This window comes from Melitaea cinxia, chromosome 11, assembly GCF_905220565.1.
Source record: "Melitaea cinxia chromosome 11, ilMelCinx1.1, whole genome shotgun sequence".
Classification (NCBI taxonomy): Eukaryota; Metazoa; Arthropoda; class Insecta; order Lepidoptera; family Nymphalidae; genus Melitaea; species Melitaea cinxia.
Genome location: NC_059404.1, coordinates 13,348,768 through 13,369,058, shown reverse-complemented (window position 1 = coordinate 13,369,058; position 20,291 = coordinate 13,348,768). Strand labels below are relative to the sequence as shown.

The window sequence follows — 20,291 nt, the reverse complement described above, 5'->3', positions numbered from 1 at the left end:
GTGATAACTTCTTTTGGCGCACCGCACACACATTTTTTCGTAGGTAGTAAGTTAGGCTGATCCCTCACGCTCAGAGGTGAAAGGCTCGATCGGGTGAACTCGGGACCGCCGAGTGTACCCGAGCGAGAATGATACAGACAGCTGCTCTTCGCTGCTGAATGGTTAAAGGCTCGATCGGAACTCGGGACTTAATGCGTTATTGCTTTATTGCGTTTGCCAATGAAGTTTTCACTTCTACCGTGCTGTCTTAAGCAAATACTCTATTTTATATAAAGTGATAATGAAAATACTCTATATATATATATATATATATATATATATATATATATATATATATATATATATATATATATATATATATATATATATATATATATATATGTCGACGCAAAAACACTCAACATTATCTTTTATATTAGATTTTAAGGTTTATTACTTATGTCTACTTAATAATGATAATTGATTATAACCTATGTTATTACCAATGAAATAGGTAAGCTTCATTTTTAAACCTAAATCGAATAATTTATAAATTGAGTTTGTCAACATTTGTTATTACTTCCTTAGAAGTTTCGAACATTCAAAAAGTTAACTTTAAATTACAAAGTTAGGTTGAAAATTAATTATAAATCAAATCTTTAATTTGCAAAATACATTCAAAATTTAATCATTAATAATTCTTTAAGTTGATTTTTAATAGTTGCTTTTTGAATGTTCATTGGAGATTGTGTTGAACGACGAGTGATAAAAACCACGTGTAATTTTATGAAATGATTTGCGTTTATAAGTGTTTAAATAATCTTTTAAAATTATTTCACGTATTACTGTAACGAAATATTCGTATTAAAACCATTAATTAAAAAACTATTGTAAAGAAGCAACATGGTGGGAGGCCACCATGTTGTTGACACACTTTTCACGCGACGTCTGCTGAGGACGGTAGTTTGGTGAGTGCTTTTTAAATAATTGCTATCTGAATTATTTTACTGTGCTATTGGAATTATTGTTGCTTTTGTTTAAAAGATAAATTAAGGGTAGACTTAAGATTTTTGTTAAATTTATAAATTAAGTAAAGTGATAATTATAAAACGAAAGTTAAAAAACAGAGTGTATTGTAAGTGTATAGTTGTTTCATTTCATTGTCTGCTGATTATGAGTGACGTGAATAATGGTGACGTCAGCAATGCTGACGTCACACTTTCTAAAAACTTAAATAATAGTAATAATCCGTCATCAGAAGTGGGATCAGATCCCTCTTCTGCCGGTCATTCTGATGTATTAGATAATTCGTCTGTAAACGGTGTGCCGACCCAGTTTTTCGCTCATATGATGCAGATGATGAAACAGATGACGGATCGTATGGCGGTTCCGGTTTCTCAAGTTAAAATTAATGATATTTTCTTGCCATCCTACGATCCTGATTCTAATATAGGAATACGTGAGTGGTGTAAGCATGTGACCACTGCAGTTGAAACTTACAACTTGAGCGATTATGATGTGAGAATGAAAGTGGGTAGTTTGTTAAAAGGACGCGCCAAGTTGTGGGTTGATAGCTGGCTGGTATCTGCGAAATCATGGGAGGAATTACGTGATATTTTGATAACAACTTTTGAACCTGAAAATAGGTACTCACGCGATATAGTTCGTTTTAGGGAACACGTTTATGACAGTAGCAAAGATATATTGCAATTCCTCTCTGAGGCGTGGATATTATGGCAACGTATCACTAAAGATAAATTGTCGAACGATGACGCGGTCGAGGCTGTTATAGGTTGTATCGGTGATGAAAGATTGCGTATAGAATTACTAAATGCGCGTGCCAAATCGGTGCCGGAATTAATTTCCATCGCGTCGTCAATACGGCGAGTAAAACGCCCACCACCTAGTAATGTAAACTCACAGGGACCTAGTAAACGCTCAAGGTTTCCGGATAAACCTTCTTTATTTTGTCGAATATGTAAGAGAACGAATCATGACACCCGTGAGTGTCACTTTAGTAATAACAAAATCGATACACCTCAACCGCGTCAAGATCAAAAGAATCCGCCTGCGGCTACCGACAAACGGACATGCACATTTTGCTCCAGAGTAGGTCACACATATGAGACCTGTTACAAGCGCGAACGCGCAGTAGTTTCAAACATAAATTGTGTGGGTACGTTAAAACGTACCCTATTACCTGTCATGATTGGTAACATGAAAATATTTGCTTTATTTGATAGTGGAGCAGAGTGTTCCGTAATACGTGAGTCGGTGGCTGCTAAACTTCCGGGTAGAAGGGTTAATGAGGTTCAGTATCTGAAGGGTATTGGCCAATTCACTGTGGTATCATTAACGACAATATTAACGGTGTGTGTTATCGATGAGTTACACGTAGAACTTAAATTTCATGTAGTTTCAGACTATGAAATAAATACGGATCTATTAATCGGTATTGACCTTGTCGATAACACAAACCTTAGCGTACTAGTGACCTCTCAGGGTGTTAAAATAGTTCACCAACCAGTTGTTTGCCACATGCGATCTCATAACGAAAAATTTGATAATCTAGATTGTGATTTAACCAATAATCAACAAATAAATGAGTTAAAAATCCTTTTAAATAAGTACGAACATTTATTTATTCGGGGGTATCCACTCACTCGAGTTAATACTGGGTCTCTCGAAATACGACTTAAAGATAATAATAAATATGTAGAGCGAAGGCCGTACAGACTAAGTCCTCTAGAGCGTGAGAAAGTACGAGTTATTGTTAATGAATTATTAGATCATAAGATTATTAGGGAGAGCAAATCACCATTTTCTAGCCCGATAATTTTAGTAAAAAAGAAAAATGGTAAAGATCGCATGTGCGTTGACTACCGCGAACTTAATAGAAATACCTTGAGAGATCACTATCCATTGCCCATCATTTCGGACCAAATTGACCAATTAGCAGGGGGCCTCTACTATTCTACATTTGACATGGCGGCGGGATTTCATCAGATTCCCATCACAGAGAGCTCAATAGAGAAAACGGCGTTTATTACACCCGATGGACTCTATGAATACCTCGCCATGCCATTTGGGCTAAGTAATGCATGCTCAGTGTATCAACGCTGCATAAATAGAGCGTTGGGACCTCTAACAAACACGGTAGAGCAAGTTTGTCAAGTTTATGTCGATGATGTTCTTTCAAAATGTAGAGACTTTTCCCAGGGACTTTCCCACATTGAGCGAATACTCATCGCTCTTCAAAGCGCTGGGTTTTCGATTAATGTGGAGAAGACATCTTTCTTTAAGCGCTCTATTGAATACTTAGGCAATATTATATCAGACGGTAAAGTAAGTCCCAGCCCAAGAAAGGTAGAGGCTTTGACGAAAGCTCCTGTACCTACCACTGTAAAGCAAGTGAGACAATTTAACGGTCTGGCTAGCTATTTTCGGCGATTCATTCCCAATTTTTCACGTCTCATGGTACCTCTATATGAATTAACTAAGAAAGATGCTAAGTGGGAATGGAACGCCCGACATGAAGAAGCTAGGAATCACATTGTTCAATATTTGTCTACTGCGCCTACTCTTGCACTTTTCCAGGAAGAAGCACCCATAGAGCTCTACACGGACGCAAGTAGTCTCGGCTACGGAGCTGTGTTGGTTCAGATAATAGATAAACGGCGTCATCCTATTGCCTATATGAGCTTACGTACTACTGAGGCCGAGAGCCGTTACCACTCGTACGAGCTCGAAACCCTAGCGGTAGTTAGAGCCATAAAACACTTCCGGCAGTACTTGTATGGGCGAAAATTTGTGGTTATCACTGACTGTAATGCTCTCAAGGCATCTAAGCATAAGAAGGATCTTCTTCCTCGAATCCACCGCTGGTGGGCATTCTTACAGAACTACGATTTCGAGGTAGAGTACAGAAAGGGTGAACGTCTCCAACACGCCGATTTCTTCAGTAGAAATCCTATAACGAACGTCAACCTAATGACCAGAGACACTGAATGGATACAAATAGAGCAGCGACGAGACGAAAACTTACGTTTATTGATTAACAATATGGCAAATGGAAATCCTGTAGATAAGTATGACTTAGATGAAGGTGTACTTAAGCGGCGGCTGACAGACCCTGTACTGGGAACACGTAAGGCAATTGTTGTACCAAAGTCATATCAATGGACGCTTATCAACTCTTATCACACAGCACTACATCACCCCGGATGGGAGAAAACTTTACAGAAATTAAGAGAATCATACTGGTTTGATAAAATGAACACAGTTGTCAGGAAATTCGTGGACAATTGCATCGTGTGCAAGACGTCAAAGGGGTCATCTGGAGCCACACAAGTTCAACTCCATCCTATTCAAAAGCCTACAGCCGCATTCCAAGTAATCCATATGGATATAACGGGAAAACTCGGTACAAGAAACCAAGAAGGTCTTGATGAATATGTAATTGTCACCATAGATTCTTTCACAAAGTATCTGCTCCTGAGCTATTCAAATGATAAGAGTCAAAGCAGCAGCCTAGCAGCATTAAAACGCACTATACGCTTGTTTGGTACGCCTATTCAAGTTGTCGTCGATGGTGGCAGAGAGTTCCTGGGAGAATTTAAAAACTACTGCGACAACTTCAACATCAATATACATGCAATATCGCCAGGAGTCAGCCGAGCTAATGGCCAAGTAGAGCGCGTTATGGCAACGTTAAAGAATGCACTTACTATGATCAAAAATTATCAGACCGAAAATTGGCAAACTGCATTAGAAGCATTACAACTAGCATTCAACTGTACTCCGCACCGTGTGACTGGAGTAGCACCTCTTACACTCCTTACACGTCGTCAACACTGTGTCCCGCCGGAGCTCCTGAGGTTAGTGAATATTGATGAAGAGACTGTCGACTTTGATCTACTAGAGCAACAAGTACATCAAAAAATGCTGACTGCGGCTGAATACGAGAAACAACGGTTTGACAAGAACAAAGCCAAGATTCAGTCATTACAAAGAGGTGATTACGTTCTGATTAAGAATAATCCTCGAAATCAGACATGCCTTGATCTCAAATATAGCGAACCTTACGAAATTCAACGAGTCGTTGATAATGACCGGTACATCGTGAAGCGGGTTACTGGCAGAGGAAGACCTCGTAAGGTAGCTCATGACCAGCTGCGCCGAGCACCACGACCAGGCGAGCAAATGACCATGTCGACGGACGACAACGAGGAGTTACAGCCATCCACGTCTCATGCTGCAATGCCATCACAATCTGTAACAAATGGTGAGTTCCTTCCATAGTAAACTAATATTTTATTTTTAGCAGTAGGATTTCTCTTACTGCTTTGAGGCAGATAATAACGAAGCTTCAATCAAAGCAAACCATTTAGGTTACCTTTGCCACTGAATCCAATAAGGAAACATCTGTACACACGCACAATATTGAATCGATTTAAATTAAAATATGTTTAGAATCCTTTTCCTATCCTATCATTTTCAGAGCCTCTGTGGACCACGGTCTAAAAAGGCCTAGGCCACAGCATCGTCCTTCCCATATCCTTTAGAGCCCCTGTGGACCACGGCGTACGAGACCGCTCAGCACCACAGCAACATTCACTTGAGCTTATACAAAAGTAAATAATAATTATAACAATAATTATAAATAAATGAAAATTGTGGACCACGGCGTTCAAGACCGCTCAGAACCACAATGATAAAAATCTTCCTTTTAGTGCCTCTGTGGACCACGGCGTTCATGACCGCCTAGCACCACAGCGTCGACCTAGTTCCCATATCCTTTAGAGCCCCTGTGGACCACGGCGTACGAGACCGCCCAGCACCACAGCAACATTCCTGTCTACGAGTACATTGATAAAATGCAAGGATGCGTGGAGCATTTGCATTACATAATATAAGTTCAATATGACGTGTGAAGTGCGTGGAGCATAAGCACGAATTACAAAGAAACGCTCAATTTCCTATATTCCCTTATTTTACAACAAATTTATTATATTCATTATTTTCACCATTTAATGCAACAAACAAAATTAATGTATGAGCATAAGCACAAATACCAGACATTTTCAATAAAACCGTACATCGTCAACTGGAGTATCTATGCACACAGATACCTAGTCAAAAGCATTTTCTTATTTCCAGAAACTGAAACATAAAGGAAACCGAGGCTGGTGCAGAGCGCGCACCGCCCCGCAGAATGGCCGTGTCGACGCAAAAACACTCAACATTATCTTTTATATTAGATTTTAAGGTTTATTACTTATGTCTACTTAATAATGATAATTGATTATAACCTATGTTATTACCAATGAAATAGGTAAGCTTCATTTTTAAACCTAAATCGAATAATTTATAAATTGAGTTTGTCAACATTTGTTATTACTTCCTTAGAAGTTTCGAACATTCAAAAAGTTAACTTTAAATTACAAAGTTAGGTTGAAAATTAATTATAAATCAAATCTTTAATTTGCAAAATACATTCAAAATTTAATCATTAATAATTCTTTAAGTTGATTTTTAATAGTTGCTTTTTGAATGTTCATTGGAGATTGTGTTGAACGATGAGTGATAAAAACCACGTGTAATTTTATGAAATGATTTGCGTTTATAAGTGTTTAAATAATCTTTTAAAATTATTTCACGTATTACTGTAACGAAATATTCGTATTAAAACCATTAATTAAAAAACTATTGTAAAGAAGCAACATGGTGGGAGGCCACCATGTTGTTGACACACTTTTCACGCGACGTCTGCTGAGGACGGTAGTTTGGTGAGTGCTTTTTAAATAATTGCTATCTGAATTATTTTACTGTGCTATTGGAATTATTGTTGCTTTTGTTTAAAAGATAAATTAAGGGTAGACTTAAGATTTTTGTTAAATTTATAAATTAAGTAAAGTGATAATTATAAAACGAAAGTTAAAAAACAGAGTGTATTGTAAGTGTATAGTTGTTTCATTTCATTGTCTGCTGATTATGAGTGACGTGAATAATGGTGACGTCAGCAATGCTGACGTCACACTTTCTAAAAACTTAAATAATAGTAATAATCCGTCATATATATATATATATATATAGAGTATATATATATATACACTATATATATATACATATATATAAAGTGACTGCATTTCGTGTCAGGTGAACGAGCCAAAACGTTTTTTTAAGATACATTTTTAATATATAAATTACACATTTTTCCAAATTTAAATACAAAGTATAATTATTTAAAAGTTACATTTTATTTCTATCTACTGTTCTATGCACACACTAATGTCACACAATTGAATTTAAATGCGAATTTATAAGTCCAATGCACACACAGATGTATAATTTAATAAGATTCTTCCAATCAAAGTACATTTCATGTGAAAATATCTCTAAAATATATAATGCTATAATTAACGATACAGATGCAATTACTTTAAGCAAACTCTAACGTTTTACAATTTTCAAATTAAGGCTTATTTAGTTGCTGATCGTACCTTACTGTAAATTGAAAGTTTCCCAATATAAAAATATATAAGTTACGCAACAAATATGCCATATGTATAGTACTGTACAAGTAAAACTTGAAGGTTTGGAGAAACGAACGAATGAAGAACGAATAACTCAAATACGATACGCGCCTTAAACTAACTAAAACGTCAGAGTATATCACTTGAACTATGAACACGAACGAAAACTAAAGACATTTCATTTCTAAGTTAGATTAGTATTACCTGTAGCGGAGTTGGTAAGTTCTCGACGAGTAGATAGCACTTGGAAGTTGAGTTCCAGCGTCGGATACGCTCACGAGCCAATACGTAGTGGGTCTCTATTTCTTTTCCTTCGACGGCCACCAGTTCCGCCTGTTAATAAAGAGATGATTAAGTTATTAGTTTTAATGCTACATACTAAAAATATAAAAATAAAAAAAATTACAAAAATAAATAGTGTGTGTGTGCTTTTCACACACGACAGAAGTGAAACTTCTGAAAAGTCGTAGGAAGGTAGGCCGTTATGATTTGTTCTATCGTTGATGATCACCGTCTCGGTAAAAAGATCGTAAGTGCCATTCAAAACGCGTCGCTTAAGCGTTTTGAGTAGTAGTTTATTCTATCTCATTCTCTCCTATACATTTATGTATTTGTTTCTTTATTATGAGACGTTTTCTTTTAATTGAGTTTTGAATTCAAATCACAAGAATTCTAAAAAAAAAAAAAAAAAACTAATCAAAAATACTAAAATTACAGATTATTTGTGACGAAACAGAAACATCCTCCTCCCTAAGATAGCCCCTAGATATCCCAGAAGTGTACTCTTGTGGTATACGAAGGAATTAACCATATAACATAAATGTAAATGTCGTACGAATAAAATTGAATGCACGTTTTCAAAATTGTTAGGTACATAAAATTTATAACAGAAAATTTAAAATCGAAGTATATTTTATTATAATCGCCATTTTACAGTCGCATTTAATATCATTCCTATAGTCATAAATTAAAGTTTTAAAATTGAAATCGATAATATTTATTGATTATATGATATATTGAAATTGCCAGTAATGACTGATTGTAGAATTGATAATTTTTCAATAGCTATATAAAATGTTCTCCTAATTATATTACTGCGAATTGAAACTACTTAAAAATAATGTATCAAGCTGTTTTAGGTGTATGTAAATTATCGATAGTTGTTATTGAGAAATAGTATATAGTTAAATATTAACAATGATAATCTGTATTCAAATTAAATTATCCTATGACTCTCTCACAGTCGAGTGGAGCTTAATTTTGAGACACAGAGCAAGTGATCCGAGATACTATTTTATAACATTGAGTTTACTTTACTGTTATTGGACTCTTTTTTTTGTGGAGAAAGAGCATAATGCGGTTTGACTGATATAGTACGTGTCTTTAAATTTTTAATCGAGAAAAATAACTAGTACTTTAAAGTTCATAAAGTTCATATCTTATACTAAACGAGAAATACCTCGGAAACGGCTCCGATTTTCATGAAATTTAGTATGGAAGGAATTTCGGAGCAAATAAAGTTTTAGATTTTTAGATAATGAAAAAATGGCTGCAATATCGTTAGAATACGAAGGTCAATTTCGCAAATGTCAATAAAGTTCGGAGAGAAAGAGAGATCGACCGGTCGTGATAGACCGAAAATACCACGGTTCAAATCCTCAAATTTCCAGATCGATTATATTTTTTCTTTCTTTTTTCTTATTGCACTCGTTATTTTTTATTTAAATAGCCAGTTCTTATTTTTTATTATTATATCGGTAAAATAGAAAAACATTATTCATATTTTATCTTTATAATTTTTTAATTATTTTTTTTTTTTGTTTTTTTTTTTTTTATATTTGCTTATATTTTTTATTATTGTCGTAAAAAAATATTATTCATATTTTATAAATATGTAATTCGTATTTAAATATGATTTCCAAGAAACACGTTGTACTAAAAATACCGGTCACCCAGGTACTTTTAATAAAGGTGTAAAAGGTCATATTTATCATTACCTGTGCCCCGCGGTTTCATCGCCGTTAATTTGAGGAAAAAACATACCAGAATATTATATAACCTTGCTTGGAAAATAGACTATCAAACACGAAAAAAATCAATTCTAACCAGTAGTTCCCGCGTTAGCACGCTCAAAGAAACAAACAAACTTTTCACCTTTTCAACCGACTTACAAAAAAAGAGGAGGTTCTCAATTCAATTGTATTTTTTTCATTATTTATGTTACCTCAGAATTTTGACTGGGGGGATCGATTTCGATGATTTTTTTTTGTTTGCAAGGTGTTGCGTGTGCATGTAGTTCCATTTAAATTTAATTGAGATCTAACAAGTACTTTTTGAGTTATATCTAATAATGCATATTTACTTGAATATTTTTTCCTCCATTTACGCTATATTATATCATTCCAGCCTATTGCAGTCCACTGCTGGACGTAGTCCTCCACTAGTTCACGCCAAAAATGCGTGAACTCATGTGTGTTGCCTATAGTCACCACGCTGGGCAGGCGGGTTGGTGACCGCAGGGCTGGCTTTGTCGCACCGTAGACGCTGCTGCCCAGCTTCGGCCCGTGTGTTTCAAAGCCAGCGGTTAGATGGTTATCCCGCCATCGGTCGACTTCTTAAGTTCCAAGGTGGTAGTGGAACCTTGTTATCCCTTAGTCGCCTCTTACGACACCCACGGGAAGACAGGGGTGGCTAAATTCTTTGGTGCTGTAGCCACTTAGCTATATTATAACGTATAACTTTTTACTGGGGGGTACCGATTTTGATCATTTTTATTTAAATCGAGAGCTGATGCGTTTTGTGATCACATTCATTCTGACTGATCATCGACATCTGATGGCTGCTTTTTAAGTAATCTTTGATAACGCGTATTTACTGGACCATTTTTTTCGTATAACTACGTTGTAATACCTGCCGATGTAACTGAAGTCGATTTTTTTTTCGTTTGCGGGCAAACAATTATATTAATCACCTTTATAATACAATAATAGAAATACATACTACTAAGGAGTACTCACAAATAAGCTTTTAATGTTTCACCAAAATAATTTCATTTTATTAAATCTATTTTTATCACTAAGTGTATCGAATCCTTCTCTGAGACTCGTAAATATTAAGGCGTTACCCTCGAGTCGCGTGCTTGCCACTGATACAGAGTTTTATTACGTTTTATTTCTACGTTTATTGGCTCATCTCTATCGAGAGGACGTTCTCTTAGAGTATGAAAATATTTTCTATCTCCTATAGAGTCTTTATTAAAGATCGCTTTATTTATTTTCGTTGTTAAAACATATATTAATTTTCAAGAGTTCATTAGTCTCGAATTACTTAATATCAAGATGGGGTTTGTTTATTATTTTATTTATTTTTTGTTTGTGTATTATTTTTTATGTTTAATGAATTAAATTTAACTGTTATACAGTTACAATTTAACGCTTCAGCCTGTAATATCCCACTGCTGGTCATAGGAATCTTTCCCCATGTAGGAGAAGGATCAGAGCTTAATCCAACACCATGCTCCAAAGTGAGTTGGCGGATATATTCCCTACTATGAGTAACGATTGCTATCATTTGTACATGATATCCTACCCTACCTTCTTCTATAAAAAATAAAATAAAAAATATGATAACAACTGGGACCGATGGCTTAACGTGCTCTCCGAGGTACAGTGGGGAGACCTACAAGGACTGCACAAACACCCAGTTCACGGCAAACTTCTGTATGGCCAATAGACGTACAATTATCCTATATTATTATTAATCCTTAATTGCTGACTGTTTGTCATTTCAAAGTTATTGACGAAAGTAATTTTTAATTATTTGGCAATTTTAGAAAATAATTTGATTTCAAAGATGATCTATTAGGTATCTCAAGTTTATTGTTGTTTACATTTATCTGCGTAACGAATTCCGGAAGGCTAAAAGCTAAAGTTATAAATTTGTATTCTAAGAAGTTTAATATTACAAGACGGGTAAATATATATTAACCGTTTTAATATGACACTGTGGAAATATAAAATAGACTCTCATACTTGAGGCACTATTAATATGTATAAGGTTTTTAATATCAAAATTTCTATAATATTTTCATGTTTCTATGTTATGTTTATTACATTTATTGAACTGAATATTCTTTGAGTTTCACTTGCATATATAAAGGATATAAAAACATACTGTTGAATGCTGCAAAATTATTTTTAAAATTGATTATAAAATTAAATAAATAATTTTCATACCTTCATTTGTTAATATTATTGTCTTGTGATGTGTCAAGACTTCAAAATATTAATTAATGTTTCATTAGAATTTTAATTAATTTCTTCAGATTTTAAGTTCAATTTAAACATTGTACATTACAACACAAGTTTGTATAAAACTATATCTTTATTTTTTAATCGATTTATAAATGACTCTTAACAACATATTTAAATCTCAAATAAAAATGGAAAACAACATAAAATCAAATAGAAATGAATAACATCAGCATTTTTAGGTCAATAACCTTTTTTTTTCAGTCAGGCAAAAATAGAAAACCGAAAAAGAATATGAAACAGCGCTGTTCATCTTTCCTCAAAGCAAATACGAGCAAACGGGTTCCGTGCCAAATTTACTGGAAGTCTACTGTAAAAGAAATCACTTTTAGGAAGGGGAGTACGAAATTTTATTGTGGTCAGTATAGTTAGTATAAAATGACTGACTAAATCCTATAAATGTCCTCATAAGATCTTTTCTTGTGCAAATGGGATGAAATTTCAGTCTTAAAGATTATGATCGATATTAGGGTCAATGGGAAAAGGGCTTAGCCCTCAGTAAAGTTTCTATTGTCAACTAGTTTTAATGTACTTATTTAAAACTTTGTTTAAAATAAGTTCTGTCTTCTATCTGTCAGAAGCAGTGATTTGATAATTTGTTATTGTATTTTATAGAGGTCAAAAATGTCTCATCTGGCTGTTTTGAGTATATGCAACTTGTTAAGAAATTTGAACTAACAACTGATTAATTCAGCCTGTAATACCCCATTGCTGGACGTTAAGACTAACAAGTAATCAAATCAATATAGATACCTATAAAATGGTGTACTATTTTAATTTTTAAAACAATCAAATCTTCAAAAATAGACAAATATTTGACAGATTTATGTGGCTAATTGATGTAAATGTGCGGTAAATTTCGCCATGCCACAAATGAATTAGACAATCAGTAAGTCATTTTTCTTATGATTAATGAAGTGGATAATGAAATCATTTGTTTCCATTTAATGATTCAGGGTGACAATTTAATTTTTCATGACAAGATATTTATTTAATACATTATAATTTGAATATACATTATTTCCTTCTTTGTGGCTGCTCTATCTAACGTGATATTGGTGGAAAAGGTGGTATTTTGGTAAGCTGTGCTTTATTCACATTACTCACGCTATAAGATGAAAGTCAGTTAATCATAAACATTCTTTCATTAGCACTCAAATCGTCAATAGTACAAAGTCCGTATCTAGCTTTAAATATCTATCTATGTTACTACAATAGAACGGGTATCTCCTTACTGACCACCATATTGATTATAATTTTAAAATATAGTATATTAATACGTTTCAGCCTGTAACATTCTACTGCTTATGCCCACATAGGCATAAAAAAGCTAAGATCAAATAAAACGCTATATTAAAAACAATTTTAAATTTAAATATTATTTGGAGTATAATAAATGCTTAGTTTGTATTCTACGAGTGTATAAGTTTGCAAATTAAGGTATCGCTTTCAATAATCAGATTCATCAAGTGAATTTAGATCAACTCGTCTCGATTAAGTCGGTAGAACATTCCATTCAAGGCCGAATTTAGAGGAAATAGCGAAGATGCCTATGGAATGAGTTTATATTAGAATAAAGTAAGGAGAGTCAAATCTTTGAGACTTTTACCTTCGTTTGCAGCAGAGCTTGTCTGATTTAATTTCTGTTTTAAAAACAAATTTATTCATATACATAATATATATATATATATATATATATATATATATATATATATATATATATATTAGACTTCGTTAAAACCATTTACGTAAAATATATAATAATAAACGCCTAACACTCAACGGCCCTCACTAGGATTAACTGCTGTGTCGGGAGTGTCTGGAAACATACACAATACACGGGCACAAAAGCCCAGACCACGGCAAACATCTGGCCAATACAAATATTTGCCATGTGCGGGTGTCGAATCCGCGATCCCAGCGCAACAGCCACAAACCAACAAAAACGCGTTGTTATATCATAAAAAAATACTTGTTATTTTCAACACTAATTATGTATTTTATTTCCTGAATTAATCAGTACGAAATCGTGAACTTCTGAATAACACCTACTAATGAAAATATTCCCCGAACGTAAATACGTGAAAATAAACATTAAAGTACAAAGAGTTGTAACAAAATTAAAACTTTTCACTAAGTTGAATAAGTACATTCTTAGCTCATTAGCTCGAGTCTTATCAACTTCTAAGTCATTTTGCTCACGGATTAAGGAAAGCTTATTTTTGTTCGTCAGGACCCTGGGATTATTCAGGGAGTGAGTAACTTTCACTACATTGATTTTCTATTGTCCCCTCACTGTGTCATCCAATAAGCCCGTATCTTGTATAGGATGGATTTTTCTGATATTTACATTTCGAAGATCTGATCACAGCGGATCTATAATAGTACATTTTATTAGAATCCATTTGTTGCAAGTATAAAATAGGCAGTATTTGTCCTCATTATTCAATACGTAAGATTATTTACAGGAAATTTAGACATTCTAGTCATGAAATAATAACCATTTAAAGAAAATTAGGCAAATATAATTTGCTATTTTATCTATAAGATGTTAAATTTACGCTTCAGCCTGTTTATCCCATTACTGGGCATAGGCCTCTTTCCCCATGTAGGAGAAGGATCAGATAAGATGTTCAATTTACATTAGTGTAATTAATTGTTATTGCTTAAGAATATTATCCCAAAATGTAAAAAAAAACAAACAGTTTATATGTATGTTAATAGCAGAATATATGATGCAAGGATAAACTTGAAAAGAAAAGTAACAAAACAAACTTGGTGTATTAAACAAAAAAAAACAAAATTAGAAATTCCCAGTACGGTACTGAAGTAGCCTTCATATATTTGTATAAAATTAGAAGACTTATTTTGTCATTTAGCGAACTTAAGATATTTTACTTTCAGTAATTGCCCCTTTAATCTGTAAACTTTGACCTTAAAGGTCGCTTTGTAATTAAACTATAAGAGCTGGATAGCTGCTTTTTTTTTCTTCTCAGAAACCATGGGTATTTTATATATCAAAGTAACGACTTGGCTGTGATTTTCTATAGGAGTTAAGTACTTCGCCCATCGAGCTGTTGCAATTTTTTATCAAAGAGTTCGTGCTATGCTTTTCTTCTGTAAATGTATATATCAGAAAATAAATCATAACGAAATAAAGAATGTCGATTATTTTACTCAAAGCATGTGGTTATTTTGTTATGTGATTAATTAACCGTGTGGTTAAACAATAATAATGTAAATTAAGTAAACTAAATACTGCTATTACTATTTTCATTCACTTGTTAAGCCAGCGGCCGAGTAATATTTTGTTAACGCTGGAAATTTTTCATAAGATACCCGGTAACTAAGGACGTAACTGAATTATGATATAATATTTATAATATAAAAATATAGTAATATTTTAACCCACTAAAACCGACTTGACATTAATATTGAATAGCAATTTTTAATGTTAATTTTTATTTTCTATTTTAACAAACATTCCCCAACATTGTAATGACATATTGTTTAATCTATTATAATTAGAAACTATTTCCCTCGATAGCAAGGTATCTAATACTTGAAAGTCTACATTATTTTATACTATATTATTTCACCTTATCTTTTTAAATAAATACACGTTAATTTTTACTAATTTACACTCATACTATTTCATGGATGACAACATAAAATAACAAATTAATTCAATATAAACGTACCTACCCTCGGCTTAATCACGTTAACTTTCACCTTACTCCAAGGTGATGAAGTTTTAAAAAAGAGTCTGCGTAACTCCTCGAAATCTCGTCAGTCTAATGACTTGAATTTTAAGATTCCTCTTTAGTAAATTAGGGTAATTTGGAACCAGGAATGTTTAAGTATATATTTTAACGTACGTACACAAAAATTTCAAGCTTTTTTGAATAAAGTAACTTGTCATTTGATTTGTCATTTGCCTTTAATCTTCACTTCGACTTTATTGCGGTGTATTGAATGAAACCGGATAGAAACTTTAACGTGACTTTTAATCTTTGTGATATATTTAATGTTATATTATATATACCGACATAAATAAAAGAAAAAAAATCCTATAAAAAATACGGTCTACTTCTCGTAAGGCAGGCTTAATATTTTATTTAATATAACATACAACAGATAATTATATCTATATATACTTTTTTTTGAATGTATATAATTATTGTAAAAATGTATATTTGGTAAAAATGTAAAAGAATTTATTAAAAATTTTAGAATAAAGATTTATTAATTTAATTTTCTTATAAATATTTGTATCAAAGTAATAACAAAAGACAAATATATATTATGAGACTCAAGTTCTATTTTAGTTTTAACTTTTATTTACTTTTGGTAAGTAAATAAATTATATAGAATTAATAGAAATATATTTTTAATAGTAACAAAAGTTTTCTTTGATTTAGTCATAATTTTTAATAACTGAAGAAAATTTATTATTAAAATAAATTAAAATATTTTAAACTCAATTATATAATAAAAGCTTCATTAAAACAACGTCACCAAACTATTAAAATTATGCAACAATATGTTAAACCGCATCGCAACTAGTTTGCGACGTATGCTCGAAATATTCCTGTGCACAATTTACACAAAGGCTAACATAATATATATACAAGTTTAGTTATACGATGCTATTGTGTACACGTATGTATACTTTGTGCTAAAATGTCTCTTTATATGCTTCAAAGGCTATTCACGGTTCATAATATTAAAGGCGCTACAAAGATGATTCAGGGTATTCCCTGAGTACAACTAATACAAAATTAAATAAGAACTGTGTGTGAACTGCCGTAGTTTTATAAAATTTTCAAGTATTAAATCCTTTAGATAATGAATAGTAACATAGTATAAAAATCAGCTTGTTTCTGATTATTATCTATTCCATATTTAAAATCATTTTAGTGGTACATAGGAATGTTATTGTTCCTAATACCTCGCGGATTCATGGGCTTCCGTGAACCCGCAGTAAAGCAGCGTGGTGGATTAAGCTCCGATCCTTCTAAATGGAGAAAGAGGCCTATGTCCAGCAGTGGAATGCTACAGGCTGAAGCGTTTACTGTGGATTTATTAGGATTTTGTAATAACAACTGACAGGATTACGCGCTATTCAAGGCTCGATAAGAAGATCCACAAGGACATACACGTAGTATAGAAATGGATATTTTTACAAACATACAAAAACGCCTCTGAATATCTCTACAAAAATTAAGTCACTATTTTGAGAGAAAAACGTTACAACAAACAATACACACAACAATACAAGCACAAAACCGCGACCGCTCTCTCGCTCCTAATCCTTGACGTTATAATTTGAAGGATCATTGCAAATCAAAAGCTATAAACCTGAATAGTAAAAGAGACCATCATAAATTAGAGATATGTTTATATGTCACAATATTAACAACCACGAAATTACCTTCACTGTAGGATCGTATCGTTTGTGACGGTAAGTCGGTGAGTTTGCTAATGACAATTTGTCACAAGTCACGTATCACGATATTGATTAAATGTGATTAAATTTCGTGACGTCAGGGATGTTCAGATTGATCCCTTAACTATAGAGAACCGTACAAATGCAATTTAGCGTCAAATCATGTCTCATATCTCAATTATGTTATGGTTTCATTGATTGGTCAGGCCAATGAATGATTATTTCAGCGACTAGACGATACGCGTTCGCTTACTCGCGTTTTTAGATTTTCAGACTTTTAAAAGCATTGTGCTAGAAGTAGAGTGATGGAACTAAAATAAAAATAAAAATTTCAGAACGTGTCGATGGTTGTGAGATTGCATTAAAAGAGAGTCACAAAGTTTTTGGTCCACCATCACAACTTTTAAATATAACAATTTTTAAAAATCTCTTTTTAAGAATAATAAAAACTACGGGTCCGATAGTCGAAGTTAAAATAAACAAACAGAGAAATATAGTAATAATAGAACTTAATTTTTATTTGAAGAACATCATTGTAAAGACTTATAACAAACACTAAAAGCGATTTCTAACAGGCAACTAGGTTGACTAGCCCGTTGGCGCAGTTTTTAGTGACCCTGCTTTCTGCTCCGAGGGTTGTAGGTTCGATTCCCACCCCAAGTGTGGGTGCAATATAAATATTTATTTATATATTTATATATGTATTATTTATGAGTATGTTTATCGAAAAAAAAATGTAGCTATACCAGTCGTCTGTTACCTATAACACAAGCATTAAGTTGCTTTCTTTAGGAACAGACGACCGTGTGTGTATCGTGTAGATGTTTATTTATTTATTATTTATTTATAACTGTGAGTACAGGCTTTGTATTCAGAGACAATGCAATTTATGCAATTTATATTCCTAAAACACGGTAATTTAATTTTAAAAATGAAATGTAATAACACCTACATCCTGAGTTAAGAAATTTTAATGTAACTTTAAAACCATATCTGTTACGGATTAGTAACCAATTACAACTCAACTGAAGTCTTAGTTTCCTGTTACAAAGTATTTTGAAGTGTATAAGAAACTTTTTGAAAATAATACATTAATTTATATGCAAGGAGAAGTTACGCCTTTTGAAAACACATATGCTTACCAAGTACGGACCGAACTTGCCATGTTAAAGCTTGGAGCGTACGCCAACTTTAAAACTTTATACACACTGGCAATAAAACACAACTATTGTAGTTTTACGAGTAAAATCTGCTCGTTATTCTATAGAATAGTGCACATTTTCTGTAAATGAAGTATCAATTGAAAACGCATGTGAACGCCATTGATAACATTAGCTAAGCTTACACGTATGTAACGGACACAAATTTTATTTTCAATAAATTTTATGTGATGATTTAAATCGAATTTTCCGTTTTATGTTTTTTTTTATTGATTCAAATGGATTGAATCCTATCACCTATTAAAAGTATATATGTGAAGGTGTGCAGGTGTATGAAAAATATATATCACTTTTGCTCGTAAAAACACAGAATGGCCTCCAGTGAATTTTGGTATTCGTAGATAGTACAAGATCCGAAATCCCCGTGGGATGTGAAAAAACACAGATAAAAACGTGAGTTTTAGGTTATAAATACAATGTGTATGTACCCTTGTTTAAAATAAGACTAAATAAACGATTTTGAAATAACTTTCATACTCAAGCCTTTCAAAAATTGGAAAGAAATAAATTAAGGAGATAGGTACGATTGATAGCTATATTTAAAATTTTACAACAGCTTAAAATGTAGAACTAAGCAGGTACTTTAAAACGTTATTCTTGTGAAGCGAATGAATACGCTTTGCCTATAAAAAGGTTAAAATTAAAAAAAAATATCGTTGAAACGTAGCAGCGTGTTGGTCGTGAGCCAAGAAAAGTGGTATTGCGGAACTGAAATTCGTTTTCTTTATTAATTTTGTTAACATAACAAACGATGATAAAATTTCAATCTTTGGCAAACTTTTCGAAATTACATTTACATTCGACGGGTAATGTTTTCATTGTTTTAAAACTGTGTTCATATCTGTATTACTTTATGACTAGCCCGGTGGCTCAGTGTTTGGCTCTGCTTTCTGCTCCGGGGTTGTGGCTTCGATTCAAACCTGAGTCTCGGTGTAATAAACACGTTTATTTGTATATTATGCATTATTTATATGTAGGTTTATCGAAAAAAAATTGAGATGTCAGTCGGCTACAGTACGAGAATTAAATTGCTTACTGTACGAACATATGGTCGTGTGTATGTTATGCATTCAGCCTGTTACATCCCACTGCTGGGCATAGTTCTCTTTCTCCAAACAGGAGAAGGTTGCAATGAAGGTTGATATGAAATATTTATTATTTATTTATTTGTTGTGTATCTCTTACTTTCATATTTAAAGAAATAAAAAACACACTTAAAAAGTTCGTAAACTATTTTATTTTAAGTTCTTTTTTTAACTACCTAACTTCCGTAATTTACGTTGAACTAATACACTAAAGTTTATTAGCGAAATTTTTATTTCCTAACATAAATGTACGAAGTTAATAAAATATCTTCAAAACTTAGCCACAAGTCCGTGAAACTGAATTAATTCGCTATAATTTAACTAATAAATCAGTTTTAAGTGGTCATTAGCAAATTGCAAATTATTTAGGGGAGTGTCTGGCATTAATTCTTGTATAAGCAGTTAAACTCTCCACAAATGCTTGCAGGAGATATGGACTATTCGAAAACTTGTTAAGACGTAAACTACTATATCGTATCTAAAATATAAGACTTCGCACTTGGTTATATCACATTTCGACTAAAATTGTCTTAAAACAATGTGTAGTTATAGTTTGTATGGTTCCATACTCAAATGACTATCCTTAAAGCAATGATTACTAAACATTTTCGTAGATTTTTTTTCGTAAAATTTGATCTTGTTATATTATGCAATAAATATCTTTCAAAGAAAGGCTAAAATAATCTAAATGGATTTTTCTTACCATAATATAA

At 32.9% G+C, this 20,291-nt stretch overlaps 1 protein-coding gene and 1 long non-coding RNA gene across 2 annotated transcripts in view; one reads left to right on the top strand and one right to left on the bottom strand.

The window, feature by feature from the left end:
- LOC123657627 (C3 and PZP-like alpha-2-macroglobulin domain-containing protein 8) overlaps positions 1-20,291 on the bottom strand; it is a 122,964-nt gene that overhangs the window by 55,583 nt on the left and 47,090 nt on the right. Inside the window, exon 6 of the mRNA XM_045593149.1 lies at positions 7,719-7,847. Within this exon, the coding sequence (XP_045449105.1) occupies positions 7,719-7,847 (129 nt within the window). The remainder of the gene's footprint in view (positions 1-7,718; positions 7,848-20,291) is intronic.
- Positions 5,215-6,310, top strand: LOC123657752. Its single transcript, XR_006743758.1, has 2 exons — positions 5,215-5,263; positions 6,139-6,310. It is a non-coding gene; the product is annotated as an uncharacterized LOC123657752 (long non-coding RNA).